We start from the raw sequence: 24324 nt of genomic DNA, 5'->3' as shown, positions 1-24324 counted from the left end.
TTCAACTTCATTTGTGATCCTTTATTATTTTGTCCATTCCCTTACTTCGCTAATTACTATAGTAAATAGTATGATTTATATTAGGCTTTTGAACGGTACGGTACAATACTGTTGTGTTATCTTTATGAACGATTTATTACAACGCAGTACTCGTGCAATTTATTTTTGCATCACCCGTTCAATAAGCCATTCAATAATATTATCGTTATTCTTTGCAAGTGTAGGAATAATAACATATGGTGTGATCAAGCAAAATCAGTCTGAAGTCGGACATATTCAATTTTCAGCTTCTTAAAGCATTGTAAACAACATTTGCAAAGCTACATTTTGCAGAAAATCTCATTAAATTTGGACTACCAGTTCAAAAGATATGAGCAGTTAAAGAGTTTCCAAAACAATAGGAAGCAAAAGGAAATACTGCCGTTGTTTGCCTATATCTCAAAATATTTTCGACTTCCGACGGATTTTGCTTGATTACATTACATACTTTGTATACTTTACTACAATTATTGTTTTGTCTTGGCAAAGTAGGAGAAACCGTTTTTTAATTAATTTCTTGGACTTTTAGTGGCTAAAATTTCTGTGTCGATTTCCTGCCTATAAAATCCTGGTCTTAAAATTACAAGTTAGGGTTAGGATTAGTCTTAGGGCATTAGGCTTAGGGTTAGAGTTGGGATTATCTTACACGAAATAATTACATGAAGGATAGCCGCAAGTTTTATTATGTTTATTGATATGATATTAATAGGCCTACTTATCGATATTTATATAGATCAGATGAAACTATGTGTTCGATATTTTGGAAACATTTAATAGTTTAGCAATATTGTCTTGTTTGTCTTGTTAACATTTATTTTTAGACTGTTATGTTACTGTACTGTTCCTGGACCCCCTCTGGCATCTATTGTATCAGTAACCCATTGGCTGTATGACGACATTCGTGTGAAAACATCCGGTTTATCATTTGTTCCACACAAATAGCCGGTTTTGAAACTGGTGATACCAAGCAACAACCATTCCGTGTCACCAGCTTTGCACATCAACGGGCCTCCACTGTCACCCTGTTTATAACAAGCAAAACAATATTTCATTTATTGTAAGCCATTTGGTTTCATTTGACACATGTTATATAAGGCTACTTCACAAGGCTCACATATTCACGAAATTGTACATACATGCACATGTGTATTAAATCACGACGCACCCAAACACACCCCTACTCGTAGCGCAGTCTAAACGAGGAGACAGAAAAACATAGTGTGTGAAGTGTGTTTTGGTGTACACACTCTACATACAAAACGAGGAGTTTTCACAGGAATGTGAGGAGGTGTGTGAGGAGAACTTAGCACAAATACAATTATGGATCTCCTCGAATTGAAGGCAAAAATGCCAGAAAAAGACGTCCTAACCCCCCTATAGGGTTCTCCACTTTGAGAAGCTCCTCGAATTACTGCTTTTTGGGATTAACCTCCTCGAATTCCTGTGTTTGTAAACACTCAACTCCTGGTTTTGCACGCGCTACAAACGCATACATCCCACCCATAAATATAACGCTAAAATGTATAATAGTATTATTATTGTTGCTCGGTGTATATTGTTAGGGCAATTGTGGCCTAAAACCGTACTTAATGAACTTAAGGAGGATACCCTTTGCAATTTTGGTCAATTTTACCCCAGTATTTCGAGCTAGGAGGGCAACTTCGGAAGTTAACCCCTTCCCCGATCGGTACGGCTCTGATATAAGGGGCTTTGAAACGCCTGTATGGGCACTTCCCATAGGCCTTCAAGGCATTCTTTCTCTAATCATAAAGCACTAATGTCAGAAAAAATAGCATTTCTAGCTCTCGAACAAAATCTAATATTTCCACAGAGTAGCCAGTGCACATAAACGTTAAAAAAACACCCCAGTGCACCTGCCGGATTCGAACCGACGACCTTCGTAATACTAGCACGACGCTATAACCAATTGAGCCACAGAAGCACGCTGGAGAAGATCGGAAGATATAAATCTAGGTATTAGGTTCGAATGTTCATCCTATTAACCCAGAAAACTAAGTATAATAACTTTCATTTCTAGCTCTCGTCCGGTGGGTTTTCATGAATTAATTAGAGAGGGAGGCGTTTCTTTTTCAATGTAAAATTAGCATTATATTAGTTGTCGTTGTTTCCAGATTGCTCGAGGAAAACGACGAAGTTCTTTTATTTGTCGTCTTTTTAAATGTGATATTCTGAGGGATAGTCCACCTAGAGTACCATAAAAGGCATATAATGATAAATTGTTCCCCACCTTAATTCTGTAGGCCTATAAAGTTCTAAAACATTGCAAATTCTTAAATATTTTGAAGAAAAAAACACCGAAAAAATATTTGTCTAATTCCAGAATTTGAGGTGCGAGGAGATGAGAACAAAATTTTTTATAAGGTGCAATCTCGACTTACGTAACACAACCCACTATTTGCTGGTATTCCCTCGACACAGATGTGATTAGACGTGACTTTATCTTGATGCGGACTTGCTTGTGCCACACAGTCGGAGTTGCTCATAACATTGACCTTCAGGTCCTGCAAATAGTCAGACGAACTACCTATATACAAACAGAATAGCAAAAACTTATTACAATTTAAAATTTAAAATACAATGTTTTGTCTCTTCTAGAATTATTTTCTATCTTACATGAGTAACATGACAACCAATTTTATGTGTCAACTATATAGAAAAGGCGTTTGGTCGATTTCCAAATTTAAGCTTCACAAAGTCCGGCACGAGTTGTTGTGGTTTTCAATAGGTTCGTAACTCTGTTTGAAATTACATGTTTGAAGTTCGTATGGTAAATTAAAATGACATTTAGAAATTTGTTATTGATGTAGAAAATGGGAATGGGTTTGGATATGAAAGGGAAGATATTGTAAGCTTACATAACAACGTACATCAACATGTCATGGACCTGGTCTTGACATGGTAATATGGTTGGTCCAAATTATTACTAGGCCTAGTATTAGGAAACCTTTAGCTTGAAGTTGTGAATATTTACTATGCTTGGTGCATAGACTTTGTGTTCACTACCCTACCCATATCTCCGGCGGCACTGAATTTGCCGACATGTTATCGTTATAACAGTGACTCTTGCCGTCAAGTGATGATACCGCCCCCGATGTTTGGCCATGACTTCCGAAGAATTGTCATCGGCATAATTAGCCGCCACTTTAATATGACAGTAAACATTACGTAAAACACCGAAGCCGAGGTCGTATCAGCCGTATCAGTATGTGATACTACACAATCATGATGTATAATCAGTGAGTATAAGTATATATGATTATAAACATGATTGACTCATAGACCCTACATGATAATTGTATGCAGGCGCAGGCATAATTATTTTTATCTTTTTGCCGAACGTTCGACTGATTTGAATTCATGATGTGAAGCACGGCCGATAGCGAATGATTTTTACGGGGAGTATTTTCCAGATGTAGATATTTTCAAGAAAAATCTTCAATCTGACCAAAAGCAGACCCCGGGAAAGCAGACCTTTATCCATTTACAATTGATTTGTGGAGCCTATATTTGAGACACATTTCACAAAATTTTCATGATTTTAGGTATAGACCTATTTATCTGAAATGTAACTAAAATTGACATCGAGATGACAAGAAGTTAGTATAATGATACAATTGTGATTCTCCCGATTCTTTTCAATTTTCAAGAAACAAATTATTTGCAACAACTAAACTATAATGTCGTCTTAAAGACATGAGGAGAATTCACCATATGCCGTTGATAAATTGACTTATTAAAGTCATAAATGTGCAACATTTAAACAAAATCCACACTAGATTGTTGGCTAATATCCCAATTATCACCTATTTCGAATTGTAAATAAGATAAATTCATTAGCGATTGTATGACAACAGAAGTAAATAAATTATCTAAATCCCTGTGTGGAACATTACCATGATGATTACACTTAAGGGCTCGAACAGCGACGTTTACACAGTATTTTTGTGGGACATGATCATGCTGAGAGCACATCAGACACATGAAATTGCATTCTGAATACTAGGATATCAAATAATAATATAGATTTTTTGAAATTCGCGATATAATACAAATTTTTATAACAGATTATTAAAAAATTATATTTTTTGACATTTAACATTAACAGTCCTCAAAGTAAACTTTATAAATATGAAAATTTGAACCGTTCGTATTGAAGATACATACTTCCCCCAATGCCTAAAAACTAGGTGATTTGGGAAAATGAATAGCACTCAGTTTCAGTGTATTTTTATTATGCAAATATATAGACCTATATAATTTAAATAATTAAATAATTAAGATACATAAGCATAGTAGTAGGTAGACCATACAGAGCAAAAGCTCGACTTACATTGTCATCCAAATAAAATAGAAATGCTTTTATTACTCAATAATAATATTGAGTGTAGTATAATAGTGCAAAGAACGGGACACTCAGAAAGACAATACTTTGTTGTGAAGACAAGACAAGACGAGACAAGTAAATGGAATACATGTTGGCCACATAGGCAACTCGAGATGAAATGTAGGCCTTTAGATTATATGAAGTTACCACTCATTGTAATATAACTTTATTATCAGCCTCTAATAATATTCTGATGAGTAAGAATATTCAACAACCAGATCCTACAATTCGAATGTTTCTGAACCGCGTACAGGCTGTATCAAAATGATTGGTACCCATCCGTTTTCATGTTTATTGACAAGCCTGCTGCTTCCAAATGCAGCGGCGGATCACAGTAAAATGACCCCAATTTGCAGTTTATAATCGTTCACATTATTTGTCTATAAATTAGGTGCATTCCATGTTACATTGTGATGTGGCAGTCCTGTCCCATAATCACAGAAAAGTGACGGTACCAATCATTTTGATACACCCTGTATAACACTGACTTAGGCCTAGGCCTATATGTCGACCTACGCAAATTGCGAAACGAATTTATAAAGGGAAGAGAATTATATGACGTCCATTTTAATGGGGGATGATGGAATTTCAAAATGGTGTGCCAAAATTGCTTGCCCCCCTCTCGACCTGCCAAAATTGTTTTCCCCGTCTGTCAACAAATCTTTGCCCCTCCCCCTTGCAAAATTTTGGGTTCTCAAATTGCAAACTTTAAATGGTCTATTATGATACGAGCAGTGGCGACACCAGGCAAAATTTTCGGGGGGATGGGGAATGGGGTGAAGTGATTTCAGGGGGGAACTTGTCGCAAAAAAAGTGGAAATTTACCTGATTTTAGGGTTTTGCCTCAAAAGTGGGGGGGCAAATGGGGGGCGGGGCGGAGCGCCCCCCCTGGATGCGAGCATAGGCCTACCGATTAGTACCGTGTTATTTAAAAAGTGCCCCATAAATGTGTGCCGTATAAAATACTTGACCCCCCCGGCTGCCCAACAATTTGAAAAAGTGTAGGCCTATATCTTCAATACAAATATGATGGAATCTTTTTCATCCAAGCTACATACACTTTAAGTAGGCATAGGCTACATATCATTTGTAAATACTTCGAGGACTGAAATGTTAAGTGTCAAAAAATAAATATCAATTTTTTAATAATTTGTTATAAAATGCGAAATTTAATAATTGGTTATAAAATTTGTATCATATCCTACCCCCCATTGCACATTTCGTGCGCGATTTCTCCTTAAAAAATAAACCTTCAAAGGACAACTTCATTGCAGCGTTTTTGCGAACTGTTTAAGCCATGTTAGGGCAACACAGAACGTCGGCCAATGTTTCAACGAAGTGTGCGGCTGGTCATTACAGCCGAATGTGTGCTTCATACACGCCGCGTCGTGTAGGCATTATCACAAACGTAGTGCACTTATTAGCAGGGGCGGACTGGTGGTTTTAAGCGGCCGTGGCAAATTTATTAAGAACGGCCCTATTACTCAATAGAGCGCAGCGAGCGAAGCGAGCGTAGCGAGTAGCGCACGGGGTCCAGGGGCCCGCGTAAGGGCCCTGGTAGGGTCCAGGGCAAAGCCCTGGTGGGGTCCAGGGCGAAGCCCCGGACAACTAAGGGTTTTAGCTATTCTAGGGGTCAGGAAGCCCGGATTTGACAACGATTTCTGAAGCCAAATTCCATTTGTACAGACTTGAAATATTCTTTATCCATTGTCACTCACTTGCAATAATCAAGATCAAACCAACAGTTATTCAATTTATTAAGTAGTGTGCATGTTTTATGTTTTGACTCATTTGCACACATATAGAATTACATCTTTGCAGAACTGTGTTATCATATCGTGAGTATATATTCAATCATTAAAAGACAAATGCTAAAAATTGTTTAGGCCTACTGGGTAAAGGTTAATAGCAACTTTTTAAAACTATTGCGATTTGGTAGTTCACAGCATCTAGCGAATGGTAGTGAGCTTTGGCAAAAATTGCATTGATCATTTCATAGCGAGCGTGATAAAACTCCACAGTGGCGTAGATTTGTTTTTGACATTGGGGTTGGACAAATATTCTTGAAATAGCACCTTTTGGCGACATAAGTTTATTGTACAAATGCAATTTGGCATATTGAAGCTAAACTGGTGATGCGAAGCGCGAAACAATTGACACTTTTTAGGCTAAAATGGCCAAATATGAGATTGATTTGGTCAGAAACTCACATAGGCCTACAGGTGTCATCATGGGGGGCTTGTATGGACCATCCCTTTTAAAATATTGGGGGGAGGGATTTATCTACGCCTATGAGTTGAAACATCAAAAGGGAAAGAAATTGGTTTGAGTATATTGAACCGAGTAATGTGGCTGTAAGTATTATGTAATGTAATCCCTGCATTACAAGGAGCACCCCAGCCCAGAGGTTTTCGAATGATGGTCTAGCCGTGCTAGTTTTGACAGCTGATGGTGGTCCAAAGGGCCAAAGGCCGGGAGGGGGGCACTCACTAAAAATGAGTGGAGCGATGTGCGTGCAGTGCGGCCACAACCCACATTAACCCCCATTTTTCAACTCCCTCTCACTCAATGACCGCTTTATTTTTTATTTTACTGAATTACCGAACTCCTCACCAATGACCCCTATTTTTTCTTTTCCTGTCACAATAAGACCTTCCTTTGTAAGGAATTTTGATGACTTTTGAAAAACAATTATCAAAAATTTGTCAACTTTTATATTTTGACCCAAGTTTGGTCCCAGGCTCACTGAAAGAACCCCCCTTTGAGGCCTCCTTACTGAATGACCCCTTGGTTATATGGCATCGAAGCTCTCACCAAAAGACCCCTATAGCATGTATAGTTTCAAACTGGTGTCCCATGTCCGCACATCCCGTAGGCCTATCAGCCCCTATTTCTATGGGCCTTAGGCCCTATCACTATGCAGACAAACAGCGGGCACACTGTGTAGGCCCTTATATTACTCATCCCCCTCAATTATCCCCCTCCTTTCTTCTCTTTTCCTTTCTTTCTCCTATGTCTGCCTAATACCAAATGCCCATACCGGCCCTAGCCTCATTCCGCAGCCGCAATGAAATACCAATATTCCATTGACAGCCAGCCCAATATTTTGCTGTTGGCTTAAACATTTTACTGTATCGCATCTAGAGTATTGACCTTTTGCTGTGTTTATGGTCTAGAGAATTGATTCAAAAGGCCATTTGTAGGTGATGCCGCGACGGTGTACTAGTGGCCGGCCTATAATAGCTTAGTGTCAGGGCCTATACCTCAGGCCCTAGGGCCTATGTCTTAAGATACTCCTTCCCCATTCTCTCCCATTTTCTTCTATTTTCACTTTCTTTCTCCTCTTTTTCCTTTTCTTCTCTCTCTTTTTTCTCCCCTTCTCCTTTTTTTCTTTTTCTTTCTTATTTCGCTCCTTTTTGAGCAACCGGCCCTGAGCGGCCCAGAACCAAGCGGCCCATGTGGCGATCGCCACAACGCCACAGTGGCCAGTCCGCCCCTGCTTATTAGTATGGGTAATAGCTACCCCCCTATCTAGTATAGTCTCCGGCACCGACGTTATACAAAACATCGGCGTCGGCAAGTACCGACGTTATACAAAACGTCGGCGACCGCCACCGACGTTATACAAAACATCGGCATCGGCAATTTTTTAAATTCGAGATATGATACAAATTTTATAACAAATTATTAAATGTATTTTTTGACACTTAACATTTCAGTCCTAGAAGTAAACTTTACAAATGACATGTAGGCCCTATGCCTAAAGTGTATGTAGCTTGGATGAAAAAGATTCCATCATATTTGTATTGAAAATATAGCCCTACACTTTTTCCCCAAAAGACCTAAAAAAAATTAAGTAGTTCACAGAAATAGATTTGAAATAAATACAAACAAACATATTGAACAAGCAAAGAATGCATATTGATTCAGATATGATAGCTTCAACCAATCAGAATAATGTATGAAAGCAAATCTTTTCCACTGTGCTATTCGCCGTAGAAGTGATGTCATAATCGGATTAACTACCATAGCAATAGAGGAATACATTTTTTGAATAGATCGCCCTGCACTACAAGCAGATTGCACTAATCACCTGTATATATCAGCAAACATAGATTGAATACAATACCGCTCTTTTCAAAGATACTAATTTTACAGGTGCGAGTAATCATCCTTTCTTTGACATCTGTGGTTCAATGCATCGGTACCGCGTGAGCGTTGTAGTGCAGGGCGATATAGTGTTTTGGGTATAAAATGAATGTGATGGCACTCGAGGTGAAATGTAGGCCTTTAGATTATATGAAGGAGAGCTTACCACTCATTGCAATAGGGCCTGGGCCTATAGCTTTATCATCATAATATTTTGATGAATAAAATTATTCAATAACCAGATCCTGTAATTCCAATTTTTCTGAAAACGCGTATAACACTGATTTATGTCGGCCTACACAATTAGCGAAACGCATTTATAAAGGGAAGGGAATCATAATGACACATCCTAGTCCTTTTGACTGATTCATGGATGTTTAGACCGTCTTTAGATGGGAATGGATTGACGGTGGATGGATGGGGATTTATTAACTATTTATAATCGATGGGTCGCTTCCTTGAGTCATTTTTGGTTCATATCCTTAGATGTATGGATACGATTGATTAATCGATTGGATGGTTGATTGACTGATTGATTAATTATTACACTGCAAAAAAGAATTGCCCAGATATGAGCAAAATCTTACTCTTTTTAACAGTAAGAAGGGGAATACTCCATTTTTGAGTAAATTGTACTCCATCATCAAGGTTGATTGGGCAGGGCTAATTGTTTATACTCATCTTGTTGATAAGAATTACTCCAGGATCGAGTATTCCCCTTTTGACTCAAAATAAGAGTAAAACGGTACTCAACTGAGGTTGAGTAAGATTTACCACTTGAGTTGAGCAATTATTTTATTCAACATTTACTCTTCGATTCGAGGAGTATTAGGCCTATATTTTGACTCAAATTGTGCCATATGATTTAAGGGTACGTGATTGGTGTAGAAAGAGGTTTTTATATGAAAATTCTGCGAAATCACGAATGTCTAAAAATTCGATTTTTTTTTAACCAAAAGCCGACACTGTGCGCATCATTATCATACAAATCATGTCAATTCGGGCTAAACACTGGAGCGGAGTCTCAACGAACAGACAGCTGGTAATAACAGCCGCCACTGTAGCGCAGACACACCGCGACATAACGAATGCTAAAAAGTTTTTTTGGTCAAAAAATTTCGGATGTCAAAAAATGGTGTCATATGACTACAAAGCACGTGATCGATGTAGAAAAGTGGTTTTCATATGAGAATTCTGCGAAATCACGAATGTCTAAAAATTAGGTCAAAATTACGAATGTCTAAAATTGAGTTTTTTGGTAACAAAATCATCTATAGATGACTCGTTGGTGTTCAAAAAGATCTATAAGGGTCTTTGGGTGACAGATCGAAATGAAAAATATGGGGTCTTTGGGTGACAGCATGTGCTCATAAAAATATACGGTCTTTGGGTGACAGCGGTGCTGAAAAGGGGGGCAGACACACCGCGACATAACGAATGTCTAACAAAGTTTTTTGGTCACAAATTTTCGGATGTTAAAAACTGGCGCGGCTGGTATGATGCACATCGCTTTTGGTAAACAAAAATCCCAAGTTTAAGACATTCGTGACTTCGCAGAATTTTCATATCAAATCCACTTTTCTATACTGATCACGTGCCCTTGAGTCATATGACACCATTTTTTGACATCCAAAATTTTTGACCAAAAAACTGAAATTTTGGACCTTTGTGATTTCGCAAAATTTTGATCTAAAAGCGATTTGCTACACAGATCACGTGTCCTCATTTTACACTATTTTTAGACATTAAGAAATTTTTTAAAGATATTCGTAACTTCGCAGAATTTTTATCTAGAAACAACTTCTTTATGCATACGCAGGGGTGTATGAAGGGGATATCCCCCCTGCAAAATTTTTGCAAAATGAAGGCCCAATTGAAGCTATTTTGAGGACGATTTTGACACTATTAGTGAGAAACCTTTGCATGCAAAATGACAAAATTTTTAGATATTCGTTATTTCGCCAAGTTTCGATCTAAATACACTTTACGACACCTATCTCTTGTTTTGGAGTAATTTGACATCATTTTTGACATCCGAAAATTTTGACAAAAATTTAATTTTGAGACATTCGTTATTTCGCCAAATGTTGATCTAAAAACCACTTTTCTACATCGATCTCGTGTTATTGAGTCATTTGACACTTAGATATTTGACATTTTTTACCAAAAAAAAGGTTACATCGCGGTGTGCATGTTCCACAGACTCGGCTGTAATCACCAGCTGCCCGTTCGTTGAAACTCTGGCGACGTATTGTGTTTTACCAAAAATAGTTAAATCGCGGTGTGCATGTTCCACAGACTCGGCTGTAATCACCAGCTGCCCGTTCGTTGAAACTCTGGCGACGTAGTGTGTTTTACCAAAAATAGTTACATCGCGGTGTGCATGTGCCACAGACTCGGCTGTAATTACCAGCTGCCCGTTCGTTGAAACTCTGGCGACGTAGTGTGTTTTACCAAAAATAGTTACATCGCGGTGTGCATGTTCCACAGACTCGGCTGTAATCACCAGCTGCCCGTTCGTTGAAACTCTGGCGACGTATTGTGATGCCGTAATATTGATGCGGTTTGTATGCAGTGGAGTTTTTGGTAAAAATATATGTTCTTCAATATGTGAAAGAATCCGTAGCGGATCTAGAACAGTCAGAGAAGAGGGGAATGATGGGGTGTCTGAGGGGATGTTCCCCTCATAAGTGAGAAACCTTTGCACAATGAAGACCTAACTGAAGCCATTTGTTGGACCATTTTGGCACAATTTCAGTTTGAAAAAGCCACAAATTTATGAAAAGGCGGCCCAATTGAAGCCATTTGTGGAAAAGTTTTTACTGTTATTGTATAAATTATTGCTTCAAACATAAAGTGCCGGGTGTCCGAAGCAGAAGCGAAAACGACATCTTCTTTATGCATACGCAGGGGTATCTAAGGGGGATATTCCCCCTGAGAAGTTATAAAATTTTGCCAAATGAAGTCCCAATTGAAGCTATTTTGTGGACGATTTTACATATCATTGTGTAAAATTTTATTATTGTGTAAAATTTTAGTTAGAAAAAAAAAGTGAAAATAAAGGCTCAATTGAAGCCATTCGTGAACTGTTATTTACTATTACTGTATGCCTAATTATTAAGTTATTGCTTAAAACATAAAGTGTACCAGTTCTTTATCCATACGCAGGGGGTATCTGAGGGGGCTGTGCAATAATTATGAGCCCTGGGGGAGGGTAAAATGAGGGGGGGGGGTTGGCGAGCCGAGAAGGGGGAGGCAAGCGATTTTTTGGCACACATTCATAATGGGGCGCCTTTTAAATAAAACGTGCTAAAAAACAACAGAAACGCTTAAATATGCAAATTTTCCTGCTCGCTGCGATCGCAACATGTATATATAGACCATTTAAGATTTGGAAATTGGGATCCCAAAAATTTGGCATGTTGCAAGGGGAGGGCAAAGAAGTTTCGGCGGGCTGAGGGGTGGGGGGCAAAGAATTTTTTTGGCGGGCCGAGGGGGGGGGGCAAGCGATTTTTCGCGAGCCATTTGGAAATTTTACCCCCCTGGGGAGAAAGTTATTTTTAATTTTATCTCCATGCTTCTTCTTCCCATTCTTCCGCACCTGTACTACCTTCCAACACTCTGGACCCCCCGTATTGGTCACTAACTTTACAGCAGGCGCGGTTTAGGGGAAGTGGCCCTCCTCCCATAAAAAAAAAAAAGAAGAAATGAGAGGAAAAAAGCCGGGGAAAGAGGTAAAAAAAAGGAGAAAAAGAGAAGAGAAAAGGGAGAAAAGGAGGAGAGAAAAAGTTAAATTGAGATGGTCCATGCCTAAAAAAACCCGCACAGTCGGGTCGATCGTAAGTATAGGCCCTATAGGTCTGCAATTATTTTCCGCATTGCTTGAAGGCGGGTCCTCGTACCAAAAGCTTGTGAAAATTACTGTGGGCCCGCCGATATGCAGGGCCTATTACACGGTCACCAAAGTCACTAGACGACAATAATAGGGAAAACTTGTCCACGAAAGGCTTCATTGGTAGGGCCGTCATTCACAAATTTTCGGCTTTTTCAATCTAAAAATTTTACACACTAATAGTGACAAAATGGTCCACAAAATCGCTTCAAGTAGGTCTTCATTTTGCAAAATTTCCAACTTCTGAGGGGCACCATCCCCCTCAGACACCCCCCTGCATAGTGCATGTACAAGTGGCTATTTTCGCTTCTGTTTTCAACATTTACCAATTTATGTTTAAAACAATTTATAGGCCTATAACAATAGGGAAAACTTGTCCACGAACAGCTTCATGCCCTGTCATTTCTCAATTTTTTCGGCTATTTCAATCTAAAATTTTACACACTAATAGTGACAAAATGGTCCACCAAATCGCTTCAATTAGGTCTTCATTTTGCAAAAGTTTCTTACTTCTGAGGGGGCAAATCACTCCTCAGACACCCCCTGCGTAGCGCAAGCGCCACCATAGGGCCTGCACTTTGGCTCGACATTTGAAAGGGGCGTGAATTCATTTTTGGATACGCCCCTATTATAATTAGGTAATACTCGACTCACACACATTCCCTAAATTAATATGTATATACATGTTCCACATGTAGTCAATCTGTCTGCTTTATCTGTATTGTGCCCCTTCTTAAGCAAATACGGTAGTTAAACACGATTTCATCAAACATTATAACAATAGCTCTTTTACAGTGTGCAATCATCCCGGGCAATAATTGGGCAATAATAGAGGATGTGCGTGAAATTATTGATTGGCTCCATACAAAGGAATTGAACCGGTGTCCTTCACCGTAATCATGGCACAATGCAGTGCATTCAATCAAACGTTGTCGTCAACCTATTTGATCGTATTTGTGCATTTGTTATGTGCGTGAGACGAGCTGTCGCGGTAGATTGCAATAGCTTGTAATCATGCTTTTGTTGAATGAATTTGAGTACTCCGCCATATTTACGGTATGATACGTCATAATCTAGGTGATTATTTGCATTGGATATCTTGAATACGCTGGTGAGGTTGTGTAATAATCGGATTAATGCTATAACAGTAGGTGAATACAAGTTTTGAATATATCGCGTTGCAAAGCCCCATTCAGTGATCCCAGCGAAAGTGAATAAAAAATCAAATTGTTACTTTTATAAAAAAATTTAATGAAAAAAATTGGCACAAAACCAAAACGGCAGTATTGACGAAGTTGAAGCCCCATTCAAATACATGTAGCTAATTTATATATACTGTCAGTATATAAATTACAGATTCACGTAAATGTCTTAAATAGGCCTACACGGCTTAGGGCTGAACCACTAGCAGAAGACACCAAGTTGATGTTTTATGACCTTTGACATTCTTTTGTGGCGAGTGACATGGTCAGTTCAATTCACGCCGAGTGTCCTTGACAGGTTTAACGCTGCTTCGGTGGTCATGAAAGAACTCAAAAGATAACCTCTGCCCCAACAATCCCAAGCAATTGTCTGAAACTGCTCTTCGGATGATGTATCATAAGAACTCAGTCGTCAAATGATGATAGTCATATAATGACCAAAAGATTATTACTGACTATATCATTGAAGACTGAGTTCCGCAGTCTTGTACAAAATCTGCATTTTGATGATTTTTACGATCGTCCGGATGAAAAAAAATCACTGAATGGGCCGTTAGTTCCCTCCTCTCCTTACACTGGCAATATGGATCAAAGAAAAACAAAGAAAACAAGAAAGAAAACAAGAAAGAAAAAAAAGACAAAGAAAAGAAACAATAAAAGAAAAACAAATATGAAAAGTTCGAACAATATTTGGTTTATAAAATTAATGTGACCGTGATGAGGCTCGAACTAACCACCTTCCTATTTAAAGTTCGAAGCGCTAGTGTACCAAATTCTAATGCCTTACCAACTGAGCTGTGCTTTGCTTTACCTCACTTGTTCTGCTCAAAATTAAAAGGGGACATATCTAGCTGACAGTAAAAGCTTACATTTTATGGAAATTATGTTTAACTATTTGCTTAAACAGCACAAAACAGATAAAGCAGACAAATTTACTATACATAGGCCTATACATGTATGGTATCATGCCAGGGACTGTTTAAGAATATAACATTAGATTTATGATATTTACTTCGAGGACTGTTATTTTTCAAAAATGTGAAAAATATCAAATTTTAATAATTTGTCATAAAATTTGTATTATATCGTGAATTTCAAACAATGAAATTTATTTGATATCAGAAAGACATTCTTCGTATTCAGAATGCAATTCGATATGTCTGATGTGCTCTCATGTCCCACAAAAAATACTATCGAAACGCTCAAAACGCTCATTCCAGATCCCTTAAGGGCTGGGGTATGAGCGACCTTCAAGTTCCGGTATCTGGAGAGGGGAAGCAATGAGTTACCCCAAATCACAGCGGCAGGTAGTGACTGGGCCGCCGAGTGCTAATATATATTTATTTTGGAAGGTTCGTGTTTGTTTTAAATTTTGGGGCGTTTTTCCAAAATTTGATATTTTTGGTCATATTTCAAAAAAGCGACATGCCAAAGACAACTCTTTGGGCACATAGTTTGTTATTGTTATTGCAGTTCTTTTCCACATACCTACGTTAACATTCGATTGGGTGATTTACTAATATTATATATTTTATGACTGCAATTTGGCGTTTTCAATGCGTTTTACACGTATCATGAAATTAACGCAAATATCTAGTCACGCTGCTTTTAGAATTTTTACCTGATCGTCGGCTTTTGCAGGCAACAGAATGCAGATTGGCTCACGATAGATGTCGTATTCCTCTATGTGGTTCACTCATTGATAAAATGAGTTTGCATTCCTTGTAACAACACACACATTGCCGTCTGGAAACCGGGTCTGGTACTGATTTTGGGACAGCCAATAGACTTCAGCGCCGTATCAAATCTCATAAAAACCACACGACTGACGACTATGTGTTTATGTTTCCCGCACGAAAGCTTGTGTCTACATCTATTACTATACTTCTTTGGAAACGTTGACCTTTGACCATTCTTTGTATAACGCCCTGATATGACCTTGATATGTTCGCTTGATTGGGTACGTTATAGCATCCATTTCATTGAGGTGTTAGGAGATAATACTTGCAGGGATACAATAGTTTAACATGGTGTGTGAGCATGGTGAAAGACTCATTATTGATTAGGCGCGGACATATTAAAGGCACAGGTCCTTTGCGTGTATAGCAGAAAATTATAATAGAATGTGTGAATAGAATGTTTGGAATTTTGCAACTAAAATACTAACTGCATTCTGCATTATGTATTTATTTATTTATTTAGGCCTATGCCTATTTATTTATTTACTGACTTATTTATTTATTTTATTTATTTGGTATATTAGTTAGTAGGCCTAGTTAGTAATATTCCATGATAGGCCAACGTCGGTTTATTATTGATTGTTGATAACTAGACAACTTGATTGATTGATCGATTGATAGTCATTTCACATTATATTCCTAGTTTATAGGCCAATTTGAATAACATCGTACATTAGATAAATAGACATAGGCCCTATCAGTATTGATTTATTCTATTCAGCAATATCAAGGATTACTATCAAACTTCTCATAGCTGATTGTCAGTTGGCTCAGTGGTAACGCAGTAGGTTTTACAACACCGAGGTCCCGGGTTCGATTCCCACCTCTGCCTATTTTTTGCAAGGCTGAGAAAAAATGAAATTTCTGGACTGCAAACTTATTTGGCGCGCGATCTGAGCTGGTCCTTTTCTGGTGGCTGTGTCTGTTACATGCACACTCCCTCTGCATCCAAACCAGGTTCACGCTCATTAGACCTCCCTTAATTTGGTTAATTTTCTTTTCTTGTTTTCTTTCCATTCAGTGATTTTTTTATTTTTTTTCATCCCGACTATCGTAAAAATCATCAAAATTCAGATTTTGGATACTAGACTGCGGAACTCAGTCTTCAATGATAGTCAGTAATTTTTATATTTTGGACATTATTATGACTATCATTTGAGGACTGAGTTCTTATGATCCGAGGAGCAGTTTCAGACAATTGCTTGGGATTATTGGGGCAGAGGTTATCTTTTGAATTCTTTCATGACCACTGAAGCATAGTCAAACCTGTCAAGGACACTCGGCGTGAATTGAAAGACCATGTCACTCGCCACAAAAGAATGTCAAATGTCATAAAACACCACTTTTGTGTCTTCTGCTATCTAAAGGCCTATGGCTGATTTTGTACCTTTCGTCATTGTCATAGATGTGCTAACATAGCTTGCTAGCGCAGTGGTTCAGCCGAAAACCGTGTGTCTAAGACAACAAATAATGCATTTACGTGAGTCTGTAATTTATATACTGACAGTATATAAATTAGCTACATGTATTTGAATGGGGCTTCAACTTCGTCAATACTGTCGTTTTCCTGTTTTTTTTTTTTGCCATTTGTTTTTCATCAAAAAAATTTATAAACGTAACAATTTGATTTATTTTTTCACTTTCGCTGGGATCACTGAATGGGACTTTATAGCGCGGATTATTCAAAACTTTTTTTTACCTACTGCTATATAGTATTAATCCGATTATTACATAACTTTGCCTGCGTATTCAAGACATAGGTTATGTAGGGATAAACTGTACATGGGTATAGAAGCCCTGCATGCTTTTATCGATTGGCTCCAAACAAAGGATTTGAACCGGTGTCCTTCACCGTAATCACGGCGCAGTAGCCTATACAGTCCATTCAATCAAATGTTGTCAGTGTGCGAGACGAACGATGTATAAATCTGGAGGTCACATCATCACTTATCATGCTTATTGTAAAAAGTTTGTCCAATGCATATACTGTGTGTATTGTTCCCGGGTATTAAAATACAGTCAAGCAAACAGGTATTATATTTTGAAAAGGCCGCTATAGTAGGCCTATATTCACAGGAGTGTCTTGAATGGCCAATCATATGGGACATTTTCAAATTGCAGTGACTGCTTCCTTTGTTACCACATGTCAGTCATCTTGTGATTATTGGACCATGTAAACCTGCAAAAAACGAGCCAAAGTGCAGGCCCTATGGCGATGCCCGCTTCGCGCACATTTTTGACAGCCTACGATTCTTTTTAAAGCCAGTCATGGATACGCCCTTGGGAGGGGGGCACCGACCATGATTAGGGGTACTGGGTCTGATGGGAGGGGGGCAACAGGTCGTTTTTCCGCAGTTTTCCTATTGGATTTTGTATTAAATTTTGCCATCGATGACGCTACATGTACGCCATTGGTTCAACACGAAAGGTAACAAGTTACGGTAGCAACATACACATTGCCTAACAGAAAACATCGCCATTGTTTCAACGCAGACGGCTGGTGATTACAGCCGACACTATTTAGGCCACACACCGCTTCATATCAAAGTTTCAACGAAGTTTGTGGCTGGTAATTCCAGCCGAATGTGTGCTTTAATACGCCGCGACATCAAGCAGCAGTGTATCGTAGTAGCATAGTGTGATTTTATATACGTTTTTGGTAAGGCCAAATAAAAAAATAAACATGTTTCACGTTCCCTCCTGCTGCTTTTTTGGAGGTTTCTTCAATTATATTTGGATTTTTTTTTCAAGATATCATGTCTAGGAAGTAGAGATGCTTTCTATAGCCTTGCTAATATACAAGAAACACTTTTACAAGGTTTTGTGATAGTTAAAGGAGGCCTATCTCTCAGAACAACTAATAAAAGAGGCCTCCTCCTTTTTCCAGGCATTATTGTATACGCTAAAACACCGATTTTGTGATAAAAAATAAAAAACAAAAAGCCACCACTTCCTTTTTTTTTAAAAACCCGGACGTGAACATGTTTTTTATTTTACTCTGCCTAATGATCACTGGCTATACGCACCCCCCCCCCAAAAAAAGCCTACAAAACGTTGTACAAAACATCGGCGTCGGCAATTAGCCGACGTTGTACAAAACATCGGCGTCGGCAATTGCCGACGTTGTGAAAATATCGGCGTCGGCATTTAGCCGACGTTTTACAAAACATCGGCGTCGGCATTACTGAGCCGCCTTTATACAAAACATCGGCATCGGCATTTCTGAGCCGCCACCGATGATTTATACAAAGCGTCGGCATAGGTCACCGCTACCGATATATTTTGTCAGTGGCGGCAAACATATCGGGCACGGTATGTAACTTGTCGGTGGCGGTAAACCATAGCATGTCGGTGGGGTCCGATATCGCTTTCCGTACATCTGGGACCGCCGCCGTCCCTTTTTTGTTTTTCTTGATGATTTATTTGGGGCGCTTTCTGAGTTCATTCTTTTATACGTCATTTTGAAATTTGTATCCTCCCCGGGGTACATAACTACTGCACAACCCCTAAAAGATACGTACCAAATGTCGATGTTCTTCCCCATCCAGCAACCCAACAGTTGTCGTCAAAAGTATCGTCATTCTCAGACCCAGGCCATTGCATACATACTGGTCTCACACGTGATGTATATGACACTGCAGAGCTGAGACGCAAGATAGCGATGTCATTGCGAAGGGTAACGCTTGACCAGCCATTATGAATGATGACCTGTGAGACACTTCTAGCCTGTGTAGACCAGATACTACTTGAATCCTTATTATATTGTCCGAAAGTGACTCTCAACTGGGATGCCAAAACAGTTCCGTCCCTGTAGTGAAAGACACAAATAGCTTGGAATTACTTTTAACATTGTTTAAATACATTTAGTTTTATCATTATTATTATTATTATTATTATTATTATTATTATTATTATTATTATTATTATTATTATTATTATTATTATTATTATTATTATTATTTCTAAATAACACACGAATGTTTTGAAATAATGTGCTACAAATCATCTTATTTTGGTTCCTTTTCATTAAAAAGGCCATATTTTACATATTTTTTGTTAAATTTTGTCATCCTAGTATAATTGGATAAAGACGTCTTTTTATTACCGTCACCAAAAAGGCCCCCTCTTTGCACATATCAATGCAGGACCCCTCCGCCTTTTAGGCTGTTTCATCTTAAATTCTCTTTATTTGTCAAGAGGTGCATTTATACTCCAATCCAATGTTCACTGGGGACGTCTCCTTTAAAAATCCCAATAGAAGAAAAGTAATTGCCATGGGTATCTTTCTTTTTAGCCCCCCCCCCCCAAAAAAAAACCACCACCCACACGTATTAGGGGGCCGAAATAGGGTAAAATTGGAAACATTTGCACATCGAATACCAAAATTCACCCACATTTTAGGGTAAGTAGTCTGAAATGGAACAATTTTACTGACATACTTTTAAGTGTGTCAGTAAAATTACTGGGACATATGCTCTCCCTCTTAAATATGCTTCCGCCGCTTCTGCTCGTGTACCAGGACTCGGGACAAATTAGATCACTTTCTAAATATCTGAGTGTTTTCCCACGAGTATTTCAACAACAAAGAATACTCCAAACCGAGTACACATATATGTCCAAGCACAGCGAGTCTAGCCGCTATGCAGTCTGTGTTTATACTACACGGTTGAGTGCATAGCATCATAAGAGCTGTGTGAGATCTAGTGGAAAATAGGCGTCTGTGATTGGTTTTGTCAAAACCTCAAGTGTTCCCTTCATCCACTTGAACGAAAGCTAACACTTCCCCCTAAAAACACTTTATTTCATTACGTCAACAGATAAAGCAACTCAATGTTTATAGCAAGGCGAATGTGGTAAATCTGTTGAAAACGACCTATCGAAGCACAATTTTTGACCAAAACGTAGGTTTTAAAAGTTAAACCTCAAGTGTTCCTTACAATATTTTTCAAATTTTATGTCATTAAATGAAAGGGCACACTTATATTGTCCATATACTAAATAGCTTCATTTCAATGAGCAATTGCCACTTTAAATTGCAAATCTTGTGGAAAAAGTTACTATTTTCGCCTGTTTTGTCATACGGTTGTAAATTCAATGAACCATGACTTTGCTAAAGAGCGCTTACAAATTGATATGAGCAATAAATATTCAAAACTTAAACTCGAAATAAAATATTGAACTATAATTGTACAGTACTTACACACAGTGTGCAGCAGTTGCAGCCCATCCTGGTGCAATCAATTGAACTGTACATATGAAGACTCCATTTCTTTCCATAAAACCTAGCCATGGCCAAGTTAATGTGCTGTATACATTGTTCCCACCTACAACTTTATTATTGTCGTCGATAGTACCACACACTTCTTTATTGGCGTTCCATTTGTCCGCTATTGAAAAAAAAACCCACAAGTATAAAAGTTTTTTGAAATCGCGTCGTTTTGTCTCTCAAACATTTTGCCCAAAAGATAGAAAAGAAACACTGTATTTTAATTTGTCATTATAAAAACAAGTGGGGCAATTTGCAAACACAGAGAAAAAATATGCAGTTGCTTGACCACGCAGAACAGAGCCCAGAGCTGACACTGCCTCAATTCAATAAAGCGTGAAGACCATTCAATTAATGAAAAAATACTCGTTTTCTCATCTTTAGAAGTAAGTCACAAACTTCAAACTTTCAGACAAGTAGAACAAAAGCACAGCCTAACATAGATTGAACCAAGGTCATTTTTATTTTCTCCGACAACTTGACCTTTTTAGGTCATTTAGGAGAAACCTTACATAAACTACACCTCGCACATTAAAAAGTGAACTTCGACGTACGTGGTGCGAAAATTCTTTTTGATTCATAAAATGTTTCAGCCGTGCCGGTTACGTCTTCAACCATACACCATTGGTGCATCACTTTTAGCTGTGTAATATACAATTTCTTTGGACGTTGGAGACTATTATAGACATCTTTTGGTGGGTGTGAGATGGCCACAACGCACATGCGAAAGGTTATAAAACCTAAATATTTTCCGCAGGCTGTCGCATTTGTTTGTTTTTTATTTGAGAAATCCAGAAAAAAAGACATTTTCAAGCAAAATAAATAAATTTGCGAAAGATTTTTTTTCTCATTGTAAACTATTTTTCTCATAAAGGTTGTTTACAAGTAAAATGATCTCAACAAATCTCTTGAAAATCAATCTATACTTTTCCAAAAACCTATTCTGCACTGATTTGAAAATACATATTTGATTTGAGTTACCAGAAATCCTGACTCTAAAACTAAATTAAAAACAAAACCACGCATTTCGTATTTTAGTTTTCAGGCCACCTACAGGAAATAAACAAGTTCTTTTAGCCTGATAATTTAGATTAGAAGTTCAAATCACTGGTCTGGTACGGTCCGTTTACAAATAATTAATTGTTCGTACTCACCATAAGGGCTTGTAGTGTCATGCCAACAAGGCAACACATTTGGAAGAAACAGTGCTACCACAAACGCCACCAAAAGATTCTGGAAAATAAAAATACAATTGTTTTTAAAAACTCATGCCGGTAGGAGTAGAAGTAGCAGAGAAAGAGAAATCGCACACATTTTCTTATGTTTTCTTGATTTTTGTAACATCGACGACTTTCGATCTTTTGTGATGAACATTCATGGTCGCAAAACTTGTGCGCGTTCTCAAATAGCATAAGTCAAATCTAACTTCATGTAGTCTTATTTATTTTGAAACCTCGACAGAAGAACAATTGTTGAGATTTTGGGTAAAACAATATCGGATAGTTCCACCAATACTGCGATACATTTCATTAAAGGGAGAATTTCCCAATATAACAATGCGCAATTTTTTAAAAAAGATTTTTTTTATTTTTAAAACAGTTGTTGAAACAAATTTAACCGTCCTTAAAATATTGCAAACTGCATGCCATTTCATAATAAACCATTTAGAAACGTTCTGGAACAACTTTCAGTATATATAGAAACCATACATTATAAGTTATAAAATATTAAGCTCAAGTAATGCTGATGCAAATTAGGCCTGCGTGTCTTGCGCATATTTACTACTCACTAAATACATTTAAAGACCTATTTTTAAAGCCCAGAGAACTATATACTTGTGCATGCGGCCGCGATTTTAGTGGCAGAATACAACCCAGAATTTAATCACGAAGCCAAATATGCTTTTTTTAAAACATACTCGGATACAATACGAAAAACATACCTTATACTGCAGCTCCATCATTATACGATTATACGATAACAGGTAGACCTTCCAAATATGAAACAAGCCGACCTTGAAGTTATGAAGCAATTATGCTTTAGCTTGAACTACAAGGTGTTGTGAAGGAAGCGTCTGAAACACACCGTTTTATACGCTTTTAGAAAGAAAGTAACTCCAGTGTTGTAACGTACCGATTGGCTGGATCTTCTCCGGATACGCCCATCGTTCGAGACCCCATTGTTCACATCAAAAACAGTAAAACGTGGAACAAAATTACAGAATATTTTTTATAGAATGTTTGAAGGGGATTTTTCGATTACGACACCACGATAGCGTTTCCAATAAAATGTCCATATATGGATATGAAACGTGATTGGCCAATCATTTTGCCTACGTGTCTATTATAATCAACAACTTTGGTAATTTCCTGATTTAGATTTGATATAAATCTATATAGATTGGATCACCTGAAGCCAAGATTTAATAGTATAATCATGGGTAATTTCAACTTCATGTCACGTAAGATAATAGAGATGTGACGATAGAGGCAGAACTTTTTGAATGACCCTCGTATAATATATATATATATATAGAAAATATCAAAAAATATCCATTTTTGATAATTTGCTATAAAATAAAATATCGCGGATTTAAAAAAATAAAATCAAAATTATTTGATATCAGAAGGACGTTATCCGTATTCAGAATGCAATTCGATATGTCTGATGTGCTCTCAGGCTGCACAAAAATACTGTTCAAAGATGGATGAGCGACACCAAAATTTTTATTGGGACACAACTGTAGAACAGATACTAATTATAGCTATTTCACAAAAATTCAAGATCAATTCAAGATCAGTCGGCCTGATGATGCGTCATGGATATGATGTGATACCGTAGCCATCGTAAATAGGAAGTCCAGTTAAAAACAGACCTTTGCACGCATAGAGAACTAAATGCAAGAAGTGTGTTTTGACTGAAATACTCGTCTCTTGTTGATTTATAATCTCTATGACCATTCCTATGTGTGGTGTCAGTTTTGTGAGCAAAGGCAAGACAGAAAATGCTTCTTTGAAGGGGATCCCATGGATTCGATTTGAAGGTGTTAAAATTATTCTCAATAAATATAATGTAAACCTGTTTTAGTAAAAAGGGAAGTTAAATATACTATTTATATGCTTCAAAAGCTCAAAGTATGTTGCATGATCCCGGGCCATTATCTGTTTTTTTATACATGACATAGTTTGGTTACCAAAGGATTCAAGGTTACGACTTGTTTTTACTCTTGCTTTCATTGGGTTTTCCCTTGTTTTTCCCTTTTGTCCACTTTAATAATACTGCATATCTATCATTTTGTTGTCATTGTTGCAAGTTCATATTGTGTAAGTTCAGAAGTTCATGTAATAATACAAGAGGAAGTTGCCTAATAATTCATCGCCAATTCGAATGTCAATGTAGTCGTTCCTGTTTTAGGATGTTCGTGAATGATTACCAGAGTTTAAATAAACTGACTGGATTGTATAGCGCACAACCATTACACGCTATAGCAAAAAAGTTTGGTTGTTCACCACCACACGCCAAAAAATATGTGTTTAATATAATAAAAAGAGCAATAAGTACTTTTTATTGTGTTGTGTAATTGTTGTTCAGTGGCGTAGCGTCATAGGGGCACGGGGAGGGGGGAGTGCCCC

At 37.8% G+C, this 24324-nt stretch overlaps 1 protein-coding gene across 1 annotated transcript; it reads right to left on the bottom strand.

Annotated features, from left to right (window-relative positions):
• On the bottom strand, nucleotides 1-22790 carry LOC140137864 (chymotrypsin-like protease CTRL-1). Its single transcript, XM_072159665.1, has 6 exons — nucleotides 22635-22790; nucleotides 21847-21925; nucleotides 20627-20813; nucleotides 18948-19234; nucleotides 2439-2584; nucleotides 1-1061 (listed from the first exon to the last, which is right to left on the bottom strand). Exons 1-6 carry the CDS (start codon nucleotides 22653-22655, stop codon nucleotides 870-872), a joined length of 912 nt encoding a protein of 303 aa, XP_072015766.1. The 5' UTR covers nucleotides 22656-22790; the 3' UTR covers nucleotides 1-869.
• Between the last annotated feature and the right edge of the window lie 1534 nt (nucleotides 22791-24324).

This window comes from Amphiura filiformis, chromosome 17 (assembly GCF_039555335.1).
Source record: "Amphiura filiformis chromosome 17, Afil_fr2py, whole genome shotgun sequence".
Taxonomy (NCBI): domain Eukaryota; kingdom Metazoa; phylum Echinodermata; class Ophiuroidea; order Amphilepidida; family Amphiuridae; genus Amphiura; species Amphiura filiformis.
This window is presented reverse-complemented; position numbering and strand designations above follow the sequence as displayed.

Bases quoted from the DNA above. Each gene is read 5' to 3' on its own strand.
- LOC140137864 (XM_072159665.1), bottom strand. From the start codon at position 22,655: ATGATGGAGCTGCAGTATAAG. The intron at 19,235-20,626 runs GTAAGTACTGTA...CTTTCACTACAG, and splicing joins GCAACTGCTGCACACTGTGT to GGACGGAACTGTTTTGGCAT. The intron at 2,585-18,947 runs GTACGTATCTTT...GTTTGTATATAG, and splicing joins GGGAAGAACATCGACATTTG to GTAGTTCGTCTGACTATTTG.